Raw genomic sequence first — 16,435 nt, 5'->3', positions numbered from 1 at the left:
TCATTATTTTATAATGATAATATTATAATGTAATATAATCACTTCCATGTCCTCTGTCTTACTTAAATCTCTCTGGGCATTAGAGTTATCAGCATATACTTTTTTTTCTTTTCCTCCTAATAGAACATAAATACTTTATCCTGTGTAATCCCTTCATCATGCTCAAATGTACTTTTTACATTTTTCTTAATTTCTGTGTCTTCATTTCAAAGTTTTCTATTCAGTTTTTGTATTGTCATAGAAAATGCTCAAAAGGTCTTTATTTTCCTAATGGTTCATTTTTTCCCTTTGTAGGCTTATACTCAATTTTGGCTTGTAAATTACTCTTTGTTGTAAGCCTTTTATTTTTTGCATTTTGAAATATCTCTCCTTTCCAAGCTATCCTCTTCTTTAAAGGTGTAGCTACCATGTTTTGTGTAATTCTGACTATGGTTCCTTGATATTTGAACTTTTTCTATCTGCTTATGGAATTTCTTTTCTTTACTTAGAAGCTCTCACTTTTGATTATGAAGTTTCTGAGAGTTTTAAATGTAGGGCTTTTTTTTTAAAGGTGATCAGTGGATTCTTTTAATTTTTTACTTTGCCCTCTGGTTCTAATAAATCTCAGAGGTTTTCACTGATTATTTCTTGAAATACAGTATCCAGGTAAGTTTTTTTTTAAGTCATAATATTTAGGGAGTCCAATGATTCTTAGGTTCTCCCCTTTTTTTTAAACTTGTTTTTCAAGTTAGTTGTTTTTGATTGGAAATAACTTACATTATCTTTGATTTTTTTCTGATCTCTTTTTCTTCCTTCTTTCATTCTTTTCCTGCTTTTCTTTTTCCTCTTTTTAAAAAAAATTTGAAAAGACAATTTTATTATCAGTAGAGTTAAAAATGAGAGTGCACAAAAGTACAAGAAGCTACTATTCTAGGAGTTTTCACTTCTCTTTGACTTGGAATGCCAGGAAGAGAACATTTGAAGAGAAACACAGAAGCATAAACAATGAGCAACTCTAAAGACGAAATAAAACAAAACCCCCAAACCCTAACATAATCCAAAAACTATAAACAGTTTCACTGAGTCAGATTAAGACATTACAATTGTAGTGTTTTCATTGTGCTTCCATTAAGTGAATCATGGGTTCTAATTGAGGGAGATAAAGATTGAACAAATACAAGAAACATCTTTGGTTTGCTTCTAGATCTGGGGTTAAAGTTGCACAGCTGAACAACAGATTCCCAGTTGGTGCCAGGAAAATTATCTTTTTAAAAAAATTAATTTATTTTTAGTTTACAACATTCACCTCCATAAGCTTTTGAGTTTTAAATGTTCTCCCCCTCCCCAAGATGGCATGCAATCTGATATAGATTGTACATATACATTCATTTTAAACATATTTTCACATTAGTCATGTTGTAAAGAAGAATGGGACCAATGGGAGGAACCAAGAGAAAAAAGAAACAAAGCAAAACAACCACAAAAAAGGAGAGCAAATAGTGTGCTTCCATCTATATTCAGAATCCATTGTTTTTTTTCTGGATGTAGCATTTTCCACCATGAGTGCTTTGGAGTTATCTTAGACCCTTGCATTGCTGAGAAGAACCAAGTCTATGAAAGTTAGTCATCAAGCAATGTGGCTGTTACTGCATACAATGTTCTCCTGGTTCTGCTCACTTCACTCAGGATCAGTTCTTAGGTCTTTCCAGGTTTTTCTGAAATCCACTCATCATTCCTTATAGCACAAAAGTATTCCATTACATTCATATACCACAACTTGTTCAGCCATTTCCCAATTGACAGGCATCCCCTCACTTTCCAATTCTTGGCCACCACAAAAAAAACTGCTATAAATATTTTTGTACATGTGAGTCCTTTTTTCATATTTATGATCTCTTTGTGATACAGACCTAGAAGTAGTATTGCTGGACCAAAGGGTTTGCACCATTTTATAGGCCTTAGAGCATGGTTCCAAATTTCTCTCCAGAATGGTTGAATCAGTTTGGAACTCCATCAACAATGCATTAGTGTTCCATTTTCCCCATATCTTCTCCAACATTTGTCATTTTCTGTCTTGTCATGTTAGCCAATCTGATAGGTATGATGTGGTATGTCAGGGTTGTTTTGATTTGCATTCTCTAATCAATAATGATTTAGAACATTTTTTCATATGATTATAGACAGCTTTAATTTCTTATTCAGAAAACTGCCTGTTTACATCCTTTATCCATTTATCAGTTGGGGGAAAACTATTTTGAACATCATTTACAAAAGCCTTTGCAGTTGTCCTGTTATTTATTTTTAAAAAAAGGTTTTCGGTCAGCTTTGAATACTATTCTTCCAGTTTTAAAAATGAAAAAAAAATTCATTCTGCTTCCTGCTTCTGAGAATTAGCACTAATGACTTCCACACATTATATTTGTTGTTATCTCTGTTTGCAGATAACCCCTGATTCTGACTGAAATTGATCTTCTTATGAAATAGGTCAACAACTATCTGGTGGACCATTCCTTTCCTTGCAGTGTTCTCCATTCATCACTCTATCAAGAGTATCCAGACCCCTTAGTGGATCCCTTTGCAGAGAGACAGGCATGCTCTTGCTTTCAGGATATAAAAGAACTCATCCTTCTTTAGCCCCTGATTTTACTCTCTGCCTAGGCCAGGAAGGTTTCAGCCAGATCTACCCATCTTCTCTCTCCCTACCTCTCTCCCATTTTCTCTCATTCCAGTACTCTTTCTCCCTCCCTCTATCTATTTTTATCTCTCTCCCCTCCTCTCTTTTCTGTCCTCCCTCTCTTTCTCTCCTTCCCCCTTTCCTGCCTCCCTCTCTCCCTCCCCCTTTTCCCTTTTTCTGCTGCTCTCTCTCTCCCTCTTCTCTCTCCTTCCCCTACATTCTCTTTCACTTCCTTGCTCCCTCTGTCTCTCCATCTTGTCCTTGCTCTCCTTTGCTACCACTGTTTGCTACCAAGAAATCCATGTAGGGTTGGCTGGGACCCAGTAGGTTACTGCATGCAGCAGTAACTGAACCAAACAGTTCTACTTCAGTTAGATAGAACACGTTGTGTGGTTGGGCATGGACAAGACAGGGAAGGCTGTCAGGGACAGAAGGCAGAGTTTAGTAGCTGTGACCTTTCTAGTACATATTATTGAGGCATTGATTTCTATATAGTCCATTCTAATTTTCAGAGTCTGTTATTTGAATAAGAATTTCTATCACCTATATGAAACTATTTATTCTCCTTCTCAGTCTTTTCTGTAGAGCTCTCATTTCTTTTCTGATTTTTTCTTCTAGATCTCTAATTTCATTTATGATAGGTATTTTTGAAAAAAAACTTTTGCTTCATTTCTTCCAGAAATTCTAGTTGATCTTGTAGCCAATCTGTGATTTTCTGTTTGTAGAAGTTATTTCTGTTTGTGGAGTTATTTTCTCCTTCTGAGTTTATGTCTTGGACATCCCTGGATCCACAGCATTTTCTGATTTCCACAGTTCCTAGGAATAAGGAGGAGTCCTATTATCTCTCTTAGTGGCTGACTCTTTGGAAGTCTTTTGTCTTAGTGTTGTAATTCCTCTGTAACATGGATTATGAGGAACATGCACAGATATTCCTGCTTCCAACTGACTAACACATGGGTTCAATGGAGATTACAAACTGGCTCCCTGCTTCTGGCTATGTGGTGACCAAACACTGAAAGGATTTGGCATTTTCGTGTGATGTGGCAAACTATAGATGATCCCTCCATCCTTCTCTCCATCAAGTATAAACAGTAGGTAGCAGGGCATTGTGTCCATGAAAAGGAGAATCAATCAGAGTCAATAAATATTTATTAAACACTATATGCTAGGCACTGTGTTAAGCACTGGGGATAGTAAGGTATAAAACATTCCCTGCCCTCAAGGAGTTCACAGTCTAATGGGGGAAGAAAACACTTTAAAAAAAAAGCTGAAAGGAGAGGGGAGGGTACCTGGTGTACATGATGAAGTCCTGCAGACAGGGTGGAAAATGATCTGAAGAGGTGAGTTAGAGTTGACTTCATCTTTCAGGATGATAAGTTTGTGGAGATCATGAAATCCAAGAGAGAAGCCAGGTGGGAAGTGATGAGGTGAATGCCTCGGGGACCCTCTTTAAATGGTGGAAGATCTGAGAGGGGCTCTCCAGTGAGCTTTGCTGGATAAACACTTTATGGTTTATTTTTCTTCCCTTTACCCTCCAGGTGCCAACATGAAACTTCAAGTCTACCACTGAGGAGTGGGGAAAGACTGGCATCATGGTGACCACATATATTTTACAGCAAGATAAGCTTGTACCTGGGCCCTTGGCTGCCCATTCAGTTTTGTATTTCCTTTCCTAAATAGGTGACCAACATTATTCTTGTGGTAGACGTATCCAGGCATGAATCTTATAAATCTGAGAGGTCTGGAGGTCCTGTATGCTGGGTGCTAACTAGAAGTAAAGGGAGATACTTCATTAGAGAGAATACTACCAATAAAGGGGGAGGTGTTACTGTATTGACAGGGGAAAGAGCTTCCCCCTGTATCTGACTTCCCAGATGACATGGACTTTGAGGGAACCAATATAGAGTTTCAGTGAAATGCCATGAAATGAACAATCAGCAGTGCCTAAAAGAGCTTTATATTCTCAGGAGGTTTGAGTTCCATATGTGAGTATCTTTTTACTTACTCCTTTGGGATGAATTAGATACAAGCCATAAACTATAGCCGTAGGGAACTTAACAAGCCAAAGCTCCTGAGAAGCCTCGTTATCCTTTCCACATTTGTGGGTTGAGAGTAGAATGGCTCCTTAAAGAGAAATAGTAGATCCAGTGACCCAGTCTCTTAGATCCAGAAGCATATTCTTTATAATTAGACTTATGCTATTAAAACTGTGGTTAATTAAGATGTATATATAGTAGTAACTGTGTTAAAGAGAGCTACTGAAAATCTAGAAATGAGAGAGGTATAAACTGCTGTTCTGTCAGTGCCAACTGGCTGAGAACTTATATTTAAAAGAGAATTTATTGATTAACATTTTCACAGAGCAGAGAGGGAATACATTCAAGAAGGCAGGGGATGTTTTATAGGACTAAAATCGGTCAGTAATCATAGTAGTGTGCAACCATAATCTCTTTGGCTACATAGTTGGATTTAAATGGAAACTAACCTTGCAGGAGGGAAGGGGGAGAAAAGATGGTTTTGGAGAAAGGCCCCATGGGAGAATAAAGTGATTGTTATGCCTTCCTGCTCACCAGTCTACTCTATACTCACTCTTAGTCACTAACCTTTCTTCCCCCAATAAAATCCTCTTTTGAACTAATTAATATAGTTAAGGAAAACAAATCAAGGAACTGGCCACATCTGAAAATGAATTCTACACCTCTAGACCTCTCTGCCAACAAGCATGAGATATCATCACTGGTCTTTTGAAGTCATGACTGTATACTTATTTTTCCCTCCCTACTTTATAATGTTATAATGAAATCAAATGAGAAAATGGATATAAAATATGAAACATTAATAAATATAAGCTCAAGTGTCCAGTGAAGTGCCTGTCACTTAGGAGGAACTTTATTAGTGCTTGCTGAATGAATAAAATATCACTGTTTTCTGCAGAGTGCACATGATGGTCTGCTCAGATCTTTATCAGGACAGCTAGGCTGAAAGGATTAACATGGTAAGAATGAGGATGACAGTGAAAGATGAAAAAAAGGATTATTTAACTATGCTTATTATTTCCTTTGGTGTTGCTTTGGTCTGATATGGATGAGATGCATTTGTAGCTTTGAATAAATTAAGTAAACCTGAGGGTGAAGGGGAGAAATCAAGATCAGCTATTTCTTTTAAAGTATCTTTTCAATGAGAGAAACATCATGCCAGTGTTTGCTGGGCACCTGAACAGAACTTGAATTTCAGTGGAAGGAGTGTGTATACAAATAGCTTACTACAGAGAAATTTGTGGAGAGAAAAAAATCAAACATCAATTTAAAATTCCTCAGGCAACATATAAAAAAAAAATTGGGCCAAACCTTACTTCATTTTAAGGACCCAAACAAAATTTTAAGTATTTAATGTTTGTTATAGTTAGCATAGTTTTGTGTTAAATTTAGGACAAATATTGAGATTTTAATGTATGTTTAAAAATACCTTGTAAAAACAAAGCTTACAGTATATTTATGCTCCTTTTATAGAACTTGCCTTATTAATGTAGAGAGGAAGGAACTTGGTAATTAGAAAACTTGGGTTTAGAATCCTGGTTTCACTACAAACTGTATGTTCATGGATCACTAGGGATCCTCTAGTTCACATTGTAGAGACAATGAAGACAAACTCCAGAAAGGAAAGTGATTTTACTAAAGTCACATGGTTAGTCAATAGTTGTACTGTGGGAGGTCACTTCATTTTACATAAGCCTCAATATCTTCTTTAGAATAATGGGGATAATAATGGCTGTCCTATTATTACTGGTTTGTTGTGGGGTTCAGATAAGACAATGCATGTGAAAAAGCTTTTAAAAATGGATAGCATAATACAAAAGTAAAGTGATATATCAGGAAACTTTATTCCCAACTTTAGCATTGTACCTATGTGAAACTACATTTAAAACTGGTTTCCAGGGGAGGTGGCAAGGTCTTTCCCCTCAATTTAGGTGAGAATGCAATTCCCAAATAAATTTTTTAAAGTAAAAAGGACAATACTTTTATATAACATTAGACATGGCTTTGTGGATGTAGGTATGAGGAACAATTTCCTCTCCTTTCCTCTCAGCCACAAACAAGTAATGACTATACTTGTAGTGTCTCTTCCTATCTGAGAGGCAGCCTGCGATGGTGGACAGAATATTGGATTTGCAGACTTGGTTTCAATCCTGCTCTGACTTAAAAAGTATGAAAAAGCATTTACTAAGCACATACTATATGCCAACCATTCTGTGAAGGTACTAGGGATAAATACAAAAATGAAGCAATTTCTTTCCTCAAGAATCTTAACATTTTAACAGGGGATGACAAAGTGGTAACCAGGGAAGGAAGTTTTTGTTAGTGGAATTACAGAACTGGTGCATAGAGTTATAGGGCAGGTAAATTGCTTTCCAGAAGCAATAATAGTACCGATAACTGTTCTCCAAGCAAGAGGTAGAAATGAGGGAAGGAAAGTGCAAGATGTATGAAGTAGATGGACAATAGTGGATTAGGTGAGTCTGTACTAAATCATCAATGAGGATAGCTCAGCCCCAGGGTGGAGTGCCAAAATTTTAGGTAGATTAATTCCCTGGGGTAGGGGTGGGGATGGGGGTTGCATGGTTTCCAGTGACCATTGTTCCAAAGGGAGAGAGGAGAACATCAACCAGGTACATGGCAAGGCATTTAGAGTAGGATACAGTTTATTTAAGCCTAGTAACTTGAATTCAGCATGGGCAGCTAGCTACTCATTGACTTTCTTCACTTTGGTTCCTATTCCTTGATAACCATTTTTATTTCATCTTTAAAGTTCAAAGATCATTCTTTTCAGTTTTCTCTTGACTCCTGCGTTTTCATTTCAAAGTTCCAAGTCAGTTCTGGTCTTTTCATCAAGAACTCTTGAAAGTCCTCTTTTCACTAAAGATTCTCTCCCCGCTCTCTCCTTTCTTGGCTCCTGCTCAGTTCTGCTGGGTAAATGAGCCTTCATCTTTTACCTGTTAGCCTATCAGTTGCACCAGTCTTGTGAGATCTTCACTGTGCTTCCTTCTTGAGCTCTAACTCTTTCTTTCTGGCTAACTGCAATAATTTTCCTTGGACTGGCGGCCCTAGGTGGATTCTTGGTATTATTTATTTTGCCTTCTGGTTCTAATTTAGGCAGCTTTCCTTACGATTTCTGGAAACACGGTATCCAGGTTTTTTCCAGGGGGCAGTGGGAATCATGGTTTTCAGGGAGTGCGATCATTCTTAGACTGTCTTAACCTGTTTTCCAGGTCAGATGCTTTTCGAAGCTAGTACCTTCCATTTCCTAGTTCAATTTCTACTATTTCAGTCTTTTGCCTGCCCTACTATTTCTTCCTGTCTTGTAGAGTTATTCAGTTCTGAATGTTCTATTGTTTCAGAAGTCTGTTATTTGGATTAAGTTTTCTGTATTCTGTTCTAAACTCTTATTCTGCTTTTTCCCTCCAAACCTTTAATTTCATTTTTTATTTCTCCCTTTATAGAGTTCCCAGGCAAAGCCTTGTCTCCTCAGGAAGCTTCCAGGACTGGTTTAGGCTGGCTCTTCTTCTTCCCTGACACGGGGATCCCCAAAATAAAAACCGCTCTGGCGGCCTCCGAATCCGGAGAGTTGTTCTGGGCAGGGGCACACGAAGGCCGCGGGCAAGAACCGGGCCCGAAAGTCAACCTAAGCCTTCCTTGTCCGAAAGGGAGGCGGGAGAGTTAGCGCTTGTGTGCATGTAACAGGGCCACAACGCCAGCTCTGGCTGTCTCTGAGGACCAGGAAGCCCGCAGCCCGCCGGGGTCTCGCCGTAGGACTCCGACACCCTCAGCCCCGCAGGGGCGCGCCGCCGGGATCCGCGGTCCGGACAGCCCGCGCGCACCCCGCCCGCCGGCCCGCCCCAGCCTCGGCCGAGGCTCCCCCTCGAGTCGCCGCCACCGCCTCTTCCTTCCTTCTGAGTGCGCATGCTTAGTGCCCGGCCTCGCCGGGGTGAGGGGGAATAATGAGAACCTGGGCAAGGGGAAGGGGGAGCCTAGGATTTGGAGGAAGAGAAGCTCGTCATCGCTGCCGGAGCGCTCTCCCGGCCGGTCTCCTGGGAAGCTGAAGGGGTCGCCCGTGGGGAGGGGGAGGAAAAGGGAGCGTCCCGTATTGGTCTCGAAGGAAGCCTACGCATCCCGGCCCCTCTCCGCGCCCTCCGTGCCCTCCTCCCGGCGGAGATGGCTCCGAGGCTGAGCCGGACCGGACTGCGGGGCGCGGAGCGATGAGGACAACCCGAGGACGCCCGGCTCTGCCGCTCTCCGTCCACGGCCGCGATCGCAGCGGGTAGTGGGGGGCTGGCGGGTGGGATGCGGGGCTGGGGCGAGGCCAGCGGCACCACCGCCGGGCAGCTCACCCGAACAAAGGAGGAAGTGCCCTCGGAGGACCGGGCCGCGGCCCACACCGGAGGAGGAGGAGGCGGCTGAGGAGGAGGAGAAGGAGGGGGAGGAACCCGCCGCCGCCGCCGGGCCGGCTCGGGCTCTCGGACGCGGAGCTCCGGCCGCGGGGCCCCACGCGCCTGCGGGGAGCAGTGACCCCTCCCAGCCCGGGCCGCGCCGCGAGCTGTCAGGGAGGGAGCCGCCCGGACTCGGGAGTTGGGCGGCCGCCGTCGCTGCCTCCCGGCCCTGCCTTCGCTCCCCCACCCCCGATGCGGAGGAGCTGCCGCCGGGGCCATGCAGCCTCCGCAACAGCCCTACGACTTCTTCAGCGAAGAGAACCACCCGAAATGGCGGGGACTCTTCGTCCCGGCCCTGCGGAAGGTCAGTGAAGGAGGGGGGCTGGCGGCGCCTCTGTCACCTTGCGGGCCCGACTCGGCTGCGCGTTCCTGGAATCCACGTCGCGGCCCCCGGGGAGACAGCGAGCGCGGGAGGGTGCCGCTGGGGGCCCCGAGGCAGGTGCCCCTGGCCGGCCTCTCCGGAGCCGGGGCGGGGGGGAGAGAGGGACCCCGGGCCGGGCTTCTCTCCCCTCTCGGAGGTGACTGACCTCCAAGAATGCGGGCCGCTTTCCCCGCCCCATCTCTCATCCATTGCGGTCACAAGTTTCTCCGCTTTCCCCTTCTCAGCCGGGGCAGAACTCGGCTTGGCCGGTGCGTCCAGAGGAACCTTTGGACAATCTGGTTCATGATTCCGCAGAGTTTGTTTGTTTCCCTAAATGCAGGATTCTAAGTTGTCTGCCCCCAGCATTCCCAGTAGTTTTCTTTCTGGCAGCTTCGGCTGTCCAATTTGTTAATCGCGGAATGCCTTGACGGTTTTTGAGAAAATTTTTTAAAAGATCATATTTAAGGGCAAAACAGTAACTTTTAATGAAGTTGGTTGGAGCTCTTTCCCAGGCCTCTTGCTTCCCGAGAGTCTTCACCTCTTCGTGAGCCAGTGTTACTGTTGACATGACCCCATGTGTGTGTTTCTCATGTTCCAAGTGCCAGTGAGTCTGCTACAGTTCTTAGGGTCCACTTCCCAAGGTCAATTTAGAGCGGGCCTGCCTGGCTTTTTTTCCTGTAGTCCGTCTGCTTTTTGTAAGGGAAATCTGTGTGTTCATGACAGATTCCTCTTGAGAACTTGTTCCCTGACTGTTGGGTGCCAGTAAAACTTGGCATCATTTGGAGGGGAAGATGCACATAAGCAGCTTTTGAACCCTGGATGACATTTTCTCTGTGAATGATGTCAGGCTGTGGTATGTTTCTAGGTAGGCTTTCATACTGAGAATTCCTCATTAATACTTCAGAGGCCTCTACATCTTCCAGAATAACTTAGATCAATCCAAGACCTAAGATAAATTGAGATATAAATTGACCTATAAATTGAGAGAGGATAATAAGCTCTAGGGTAGGTTTATATGAAATTTTTATGAGTAATTGTCTTGAAGTTAAATATTAAAGCAGTTCTTGTACAAAAGAATTACAAAACACTTAAGTTACATACACTATTTATTACTTGAGAAGTTCCTAGAGTTCCAGATTTTCAATGCTTAATTGAATGTTTAATTTAAATTGAATTTCCAATTCAATGCTTAATTTCAGTGCTTAATCAGTGCTTAGATTCCCAGATCAAATTCTGGTCTCACCTTCCTGTAGTTCTTGATGGTTTCCTGAATTACTCTATTCAGCTTGGGGATTCTCCTCTTCCCTCTCCCCCATCTTCTTCCTTCCCTCCCTTTCTTTTTTTCCCTTCCTCTTTCCCCTCCTCTTCTCCCTTTCCCCCTCCTTTCTTCTGTTCTCCCCTCCTTCTTTTCCTCTCCTCCCTTATTTCCCCTTCCCTTTTTCTCTTCTCCTGTCTCTTTCCTCTCTTCCCCTCCTCTTTCTCTTTCTTTCCTCTTGCTCTCCTTTCCTACTCTCCTCTTTCTCCCTTTTCCTTTCCCTCTCCTCCTCTGTCCCATTATCCCTCTCATCTAGTACCCAAGATGCCAGCAGGTTGGGGATTCCTCAGAGGGCTGCTACAGCTCATTACTTTGAGGATTCTGGGGGTAACTGGTGGGTGGCTGTTCCTTCCATTAATATTATAGGAAAACACTGGTTATAACTCAGAATCTAAGATCATTAATGCCCTTTTTCTTCTTTAGGAACTGTCCTTTCAAGGTTTACAGATGGGTGTAACTTTTATGTTGTTAAAATGACTGGGCTTTTCCATGGAGGGGTAGGATTCAGTTTCAGCTGCATGGGTTGATCTGTTGGATTGCTCTGCTACTAGTCCTTTGATACACTGGAGTCTTCCTCTTTGATGGCATTGGTAATACTCTAGGTATTACCTATATAACTCTAGGTCCAGCTGATCCCCTCGGCTTGTATGTGGTATGATCTCTTAGTAAGGATGAAGGCCCTTAGATTTGGATTAGCAGAAGTCTATTCAGTTCAGATTCTACTTCTTTGGCTGGGCTGTGAGGTTTCTTCCCCACTACCTTGGCAACAGGTAGTAGTGTAGCAGAGTATCTTCTTTTCTCTTCTTCATCTCCTGGATAATAGGTGACAGTCAGAAATATCATCTTCTTTTCTCTTATCTACCTGCTGACCAATATCTTCTCCTCTCTTGTACAGTTTCTAAGCAATAGGAGGAATTCAGGAAAGTATCTTCACTTCTCTACACATCCTGCGGATAGTAGGTTGGCAGTGAAGAAAAGTTTCTTTTTTCAACTTCTCTGTTTGTGATTTTGCACGGCTCTGATGTTTCCTTTCTAAACCCAGTTCAGAAAGCTATAGCTTCTCTTTCATAGAACTCTGAAATCTATTTTACCCTGTTAGTTTACCTTACTCTGAAATGTGTCTTCATTGATCATTCAGTCTTGAGAAACCTTACTCCAACTTCTCATCTCTGCTGGCTGAGCCAAGATCAAGCCAAGTACATTTGTCCCATAATCATAGAACAGTTTTGTGTTTCATTGTTTCCCATGTATGTGAAAATGAGCAATTAAAGCACAAAATACTTAATCTTACTTTCCCCCAGCATTGTTTCATAGTTCTTTGCTAAATTATGTGAAGAAGAGTAGTTGAAGCACAGACTGAGGCAGACCTTGCCTTAGGTAAATGCTTTGTGCTTTCTCAGTTTAAGTCAAGTTAACAAGTATTTGTTGTGTCTATTGTGCATCAGGTACTAGGCTAAATGTTTTTTCTTTGTCTTGTCTTTTTCTTGTAATCATCAAAATTATCAAAGTCTGAAAGGAGCATCCCTTTATTCTTGTAAGGAGCTATTCTTCCTGAGGGTACTTTTCTGACCATACTCCTTAATTTCATTCATCCAGATTATGGTTCTAGTTAGAGATCTTGAAGAAGCACCATGCCAAGTGCTAACAGCTCTGAGTTAAGTTGAAGTACCAAAGGTAGCATTCTGGGAGAGGAGAAAGGTGCAGAATATAAGGGCAAACTTTTTTTTGCTTGGATAACCTGTGGATCGTGGGGTCCTTATATACTTAACAGACTGAGAAGTACCTGTAGATATGTTTTTTGAATATGGTCAAATAGTGTATTTAGTGAGGGTCTCCCGGCTCCCTTTTCTCCCTGTTGTACTTGCCAGTGATGCACAACTTTGCACATTCTTCCATTTGTTTTTGTTGCACTTCCCTCATAATCCACCTTCCCCCTGAAACTTCTCCATGTAATCTCCAGAGCAGATTAATTATGACTTTCTTTTATCGTTGGTCCAATCCACACAGGTTTCTAAGATATCTTTGTCAACAGATGTTTCATAGAATTAAGAAAAAAGTTAATTTCTGTTTCTGAATTCTCATATTTAGATACAGATATAAATCCTTGAGCATGGTTTATTCAGTTGGATTGTATTCATGTTATTCAAATCCTTTAAAATTGTTAATTGGAAATCCATTTTTAAGGGTTTTACTGGCATTATCAGGATTTATATGTGAAATGGAAACTCACAATCTTCAGCAATTCATAATGATGATTTTAGTTAGTTTTAAGGCTTGTATTTCAAGAGATCTGATTTTAATAGTCTGTATATTATTTTCACTGATGTGAATTGAAACTCTTAGTAAATGATTTTATTAGTTACAGTATCAAAATAATTTGTTACCTAGTGGCCAATTCTCTGGTGATGAACCTCTGCTTTTTGCTAGTCTAAGCCTCTTTTCAAGCCTTGCCAACTTGATACAGCCTGCCAGAATTTGTGTTTCACTGGTGTAGCCTTCCAGAACCCAGAAGCACTTCTATATCATGGTAAGGAATAAAGTAACAATAATATTATAATAGCTAGCATTTATATAGCACTTTATAAACATTATCCTATTTGATCTTCACAACAATCCTTTGAGCTGCTGTTATTTTCCCCATTTTATATAGATGAGGAAACTGAGACAGACAGTGATTAAATGACTTTCCAAGGGTCATACAATTAATAAAATGTCTATGGGAGGATTTTAACTCAGGTCTTCTTGACTCTTCAGTCTAATGCAATATCCACTTATCAACCTACCTGCCTTACAGTGGGGCTTTGGTGAGGGTTTAAAGTTAATACAAGTTTGAAAATATGTAGTATGTAAGAGGTTAGAGGAAATTTCTGTTAGACTGGAAATTACTGCATTTTTTATTTTTAAATTCAAATTTTGGGGATAAAAACATGAATAGAAATGGTAGTTTATGTCTTCATTTTACCCCTGTCTCTTAGATTGAATTCTATCTGGAAACTCAGTTGTAATTAGAATATTAGGCTTTATAGTTCTAATCCTTTTCACTAGTGAGATCCTGTCTTAAAATAATTGGATATATACTTGCTTATAATATTGATCACTATAAAGAATGGAATTCTGTGTAGGCTCTCTTCTTATTCTTGACCCTAGTGAGAAGCAGTCAACTGTACACTGTCCTCTACCTTTGAATTCCTTGCTTCTTGGCCGTTTGCTGTTCATGCCTTACAAAATTGCAGTTCTGGATTACCCCAGCCATCTACTTTCTCTGTTCTTACATGGTATTGGAGATAGTCACAAAATTTTCTTGGCCATGTCTACCATTGCATAGTAATTCTTTTACTTTTTCTTAATTGAATCTTCTTCTTTCCTCCTATCAGTTATTCCAAAAGTTTTGTTCTTTCCTCAGCCTCCCATACCTCCTCTTTCCCTCTCAACAACGACCTTGCCTTATGTATTACTAGAAACTACATCCACTATCCGTTTACTTTATTTCCTATACTCTCCACCTTTATCCTTGTCAGGGGCACTTTCTCTACTTGTGTTTCTGTTTCTCCTTTCATAACTTGTCCTCATAATTGTCTGCTCTCATGTCCAATCTCTTCCTGTCTAATGAATCTTTCTCTGCTGCATATGTTCCCTCCATTCTTAAACCTTCTCCCTTTCATATTCTCCTAGAAAAATCTATTAACAAAAATAATGTTTCTTCTCTCTTCTTCCTCTTCAGCACTTTGAAGTCTGACTTTCTCATCACTCAACTGAAACTGCTTTCTTCAGGCTTATCTATATTCTCTACTGAATTGCCAGATTCAGTGGGTTTTTTTTTCTGCTTTCATCTTTCATGACTTCTTTGCAGCACTTGACAGTGTTAACTGTATATTCTCTCCACCGTTGCTTTTCTCAGCATTTCTCTCTCTTCATTCTTCTCTTTACCTGTCTGACTACTCCCCAGTCTCTTTTTCTGGACCCTCATCCATCTCCTGTTCTTATTTGTGAGTATATAGGGCTTTGTCCTGGGATAAATGTTTTTCAGCATTCTCTTTCTTTCTGTGAACTTATGAATGCCACTGGGTTCAGTTATTATTCTCTGTGCTTTCTAGATCTGGATATTAATTCCTATTTTTGACCTGTACTCCAATCCCATATCATCATCTATTGGACATTTCCAACAGAGCATATCCAAAACAGAACTCAACTTTTCTCCAAGATTTTCCTCTCTTACCCAACTTTTCTATTACTGTTGAGGATGATATGCTTTTTTTGTCATCCAGGTTCTTAATTTTGAAGTAATCCTTATCTCTTTACTCACTCCCATATGCAATCAGTTGCCACATCTTTTCACATATTACTTTCTCTCTACTTGTATGGCAGCCACTCTAGTCCAAGTCCTCATCACCTCTTTCTTAAAGTGTTGTAATAACCTCCTGATTATTCTCCCTGCCCCAAGACTGTCCTCCCTCAAATCCATGTTCCAAAAATCCAGTAGCCAAAATGATATTACTAAGGCATAGGTCTGACCATGCCATCTTCAAGAATCACCAGTGGCTCCCCTACTTTTGTTTGTCATTCAAAGCCCTTCACAGTCTGGCTTCAGCTTACCTTGCCAGACAAATTGCACATTATTCTCTATAATTCTATTCTATTATTATTAATTACTACTATTAATTCTATTATTCTCTTTAATTCTATATTCCAGTTACATTGCCTTGTTCTTTTCCATCCATAAAATTCTGTTTTCTTCCTCCAGGGCTTTGTTCAGGATGTCTGTACCCTATACCTGCTTTGGGATAGACACTCCTTCCTCACTGAGATCCACTTCTAATACTAGGCTTATCCTGGTGCATGAAGTTGCTACATTTATCTTGTGAATATGTGGCATGTAGTAGATGCTTAAGAAATGCTTATTGAGTGAGGGATCTAACTTGCATTCCACCTGAGGGAACTCAGGTATTGAATTCTTATTCAAGCTCTTATAGTTTGAGAACTGGATCTTAGATTATCTTCTCACTTCCCTTTCCCAAGGAAACAGAGCCAGAGCTAGAGATGAGAAGTGATGCCTGAAGTCATAGAGGTAAGAAGTGTTAGAGTCAGGATTTGAATCCATCTCCTTTAGCTCTATAATCCAATATTTTTGCCTCTATATTAGCTACTTATCAAGCGATGTTTCCCTGTATAAGCTGGGCCTATGGAAGGGGCCCTGAAAAAAAAAGATTCTTGAGAATTTAACTAAAAGAACCCCAGCAGAGAGAAGTGGTTATAAAACCAATTAATGATGACTATAAACCTTAGAAATAAGTATTTAAGAATAAGAACCTGGGGCACAATGTTAAATTATTTTTTGCTGTATTTGGATTTAGGTCATATGTACATATATATATCTAGTAAAATGCAATATTAATTATAACAGTACTTATATTTTTTTAATTTGGGAAAAATGGTTTAGCTGATAGTTGTAGATACAAGCATGTATTTAATTTTGTAAATTTCTTTTTTATTATGAATTTAACAAACATCAGTAAGCATGGATATTTCCCCATATATAGAACAGAAAAAGAATGCTACATGTGAAGCTATAAATCTCTACTACGTGTAACTTGTTTTTAAAAAATATATTTTAAATCTAACATG

The 16,435-nt window shown here is 40.5% G+C and overlaps 1 protein-coding gene across 1 annotated transcript in view; it reads left to right on the top strand.

Moving 5' to 3' along the window:
* Positions 1-9,124: 9,124 nt before the first annotated feature.
* Positions 9,125-16,435, top strand: part of SOS2 (SOS Ras/Rho guanine nucleotide exchange factor 2) — a 125,465-nt gene continuing 118,154 nt past the window's right edge. The window contains exon 1 of the mRNA XM_072629785.1: positions 9,125-9,441. Coding sequence (XP_072485886.1) covers positions 9,355-9,441 — 87 coding nt within the window. The 5' untranslated portion in view covers positions 9,125-9,354. The remainder of the gene's footprint in view (positions 9,442-16,435) is intronic.

This window comes from Notamacropus eugenii, chromosome 1 (genome assembly GCF_028372415.1).
Source record: "Notamacropus eugenii isolate mMacEug1 chromosome 1, mMacEug1.pri_v2, whole genome shotgun sequence".
Taxonomy (NCBI): Eukaryota; Metazoa; Chordata; class Mammalia; order Diprotodontia; family Macropodidae; genus Notamacropus; species Notamacropus eugenii.
Note: the sequence above shows the minus strand (reverse complement) of the source record. Positions and strands in the feature narration are given on the sequence as shown.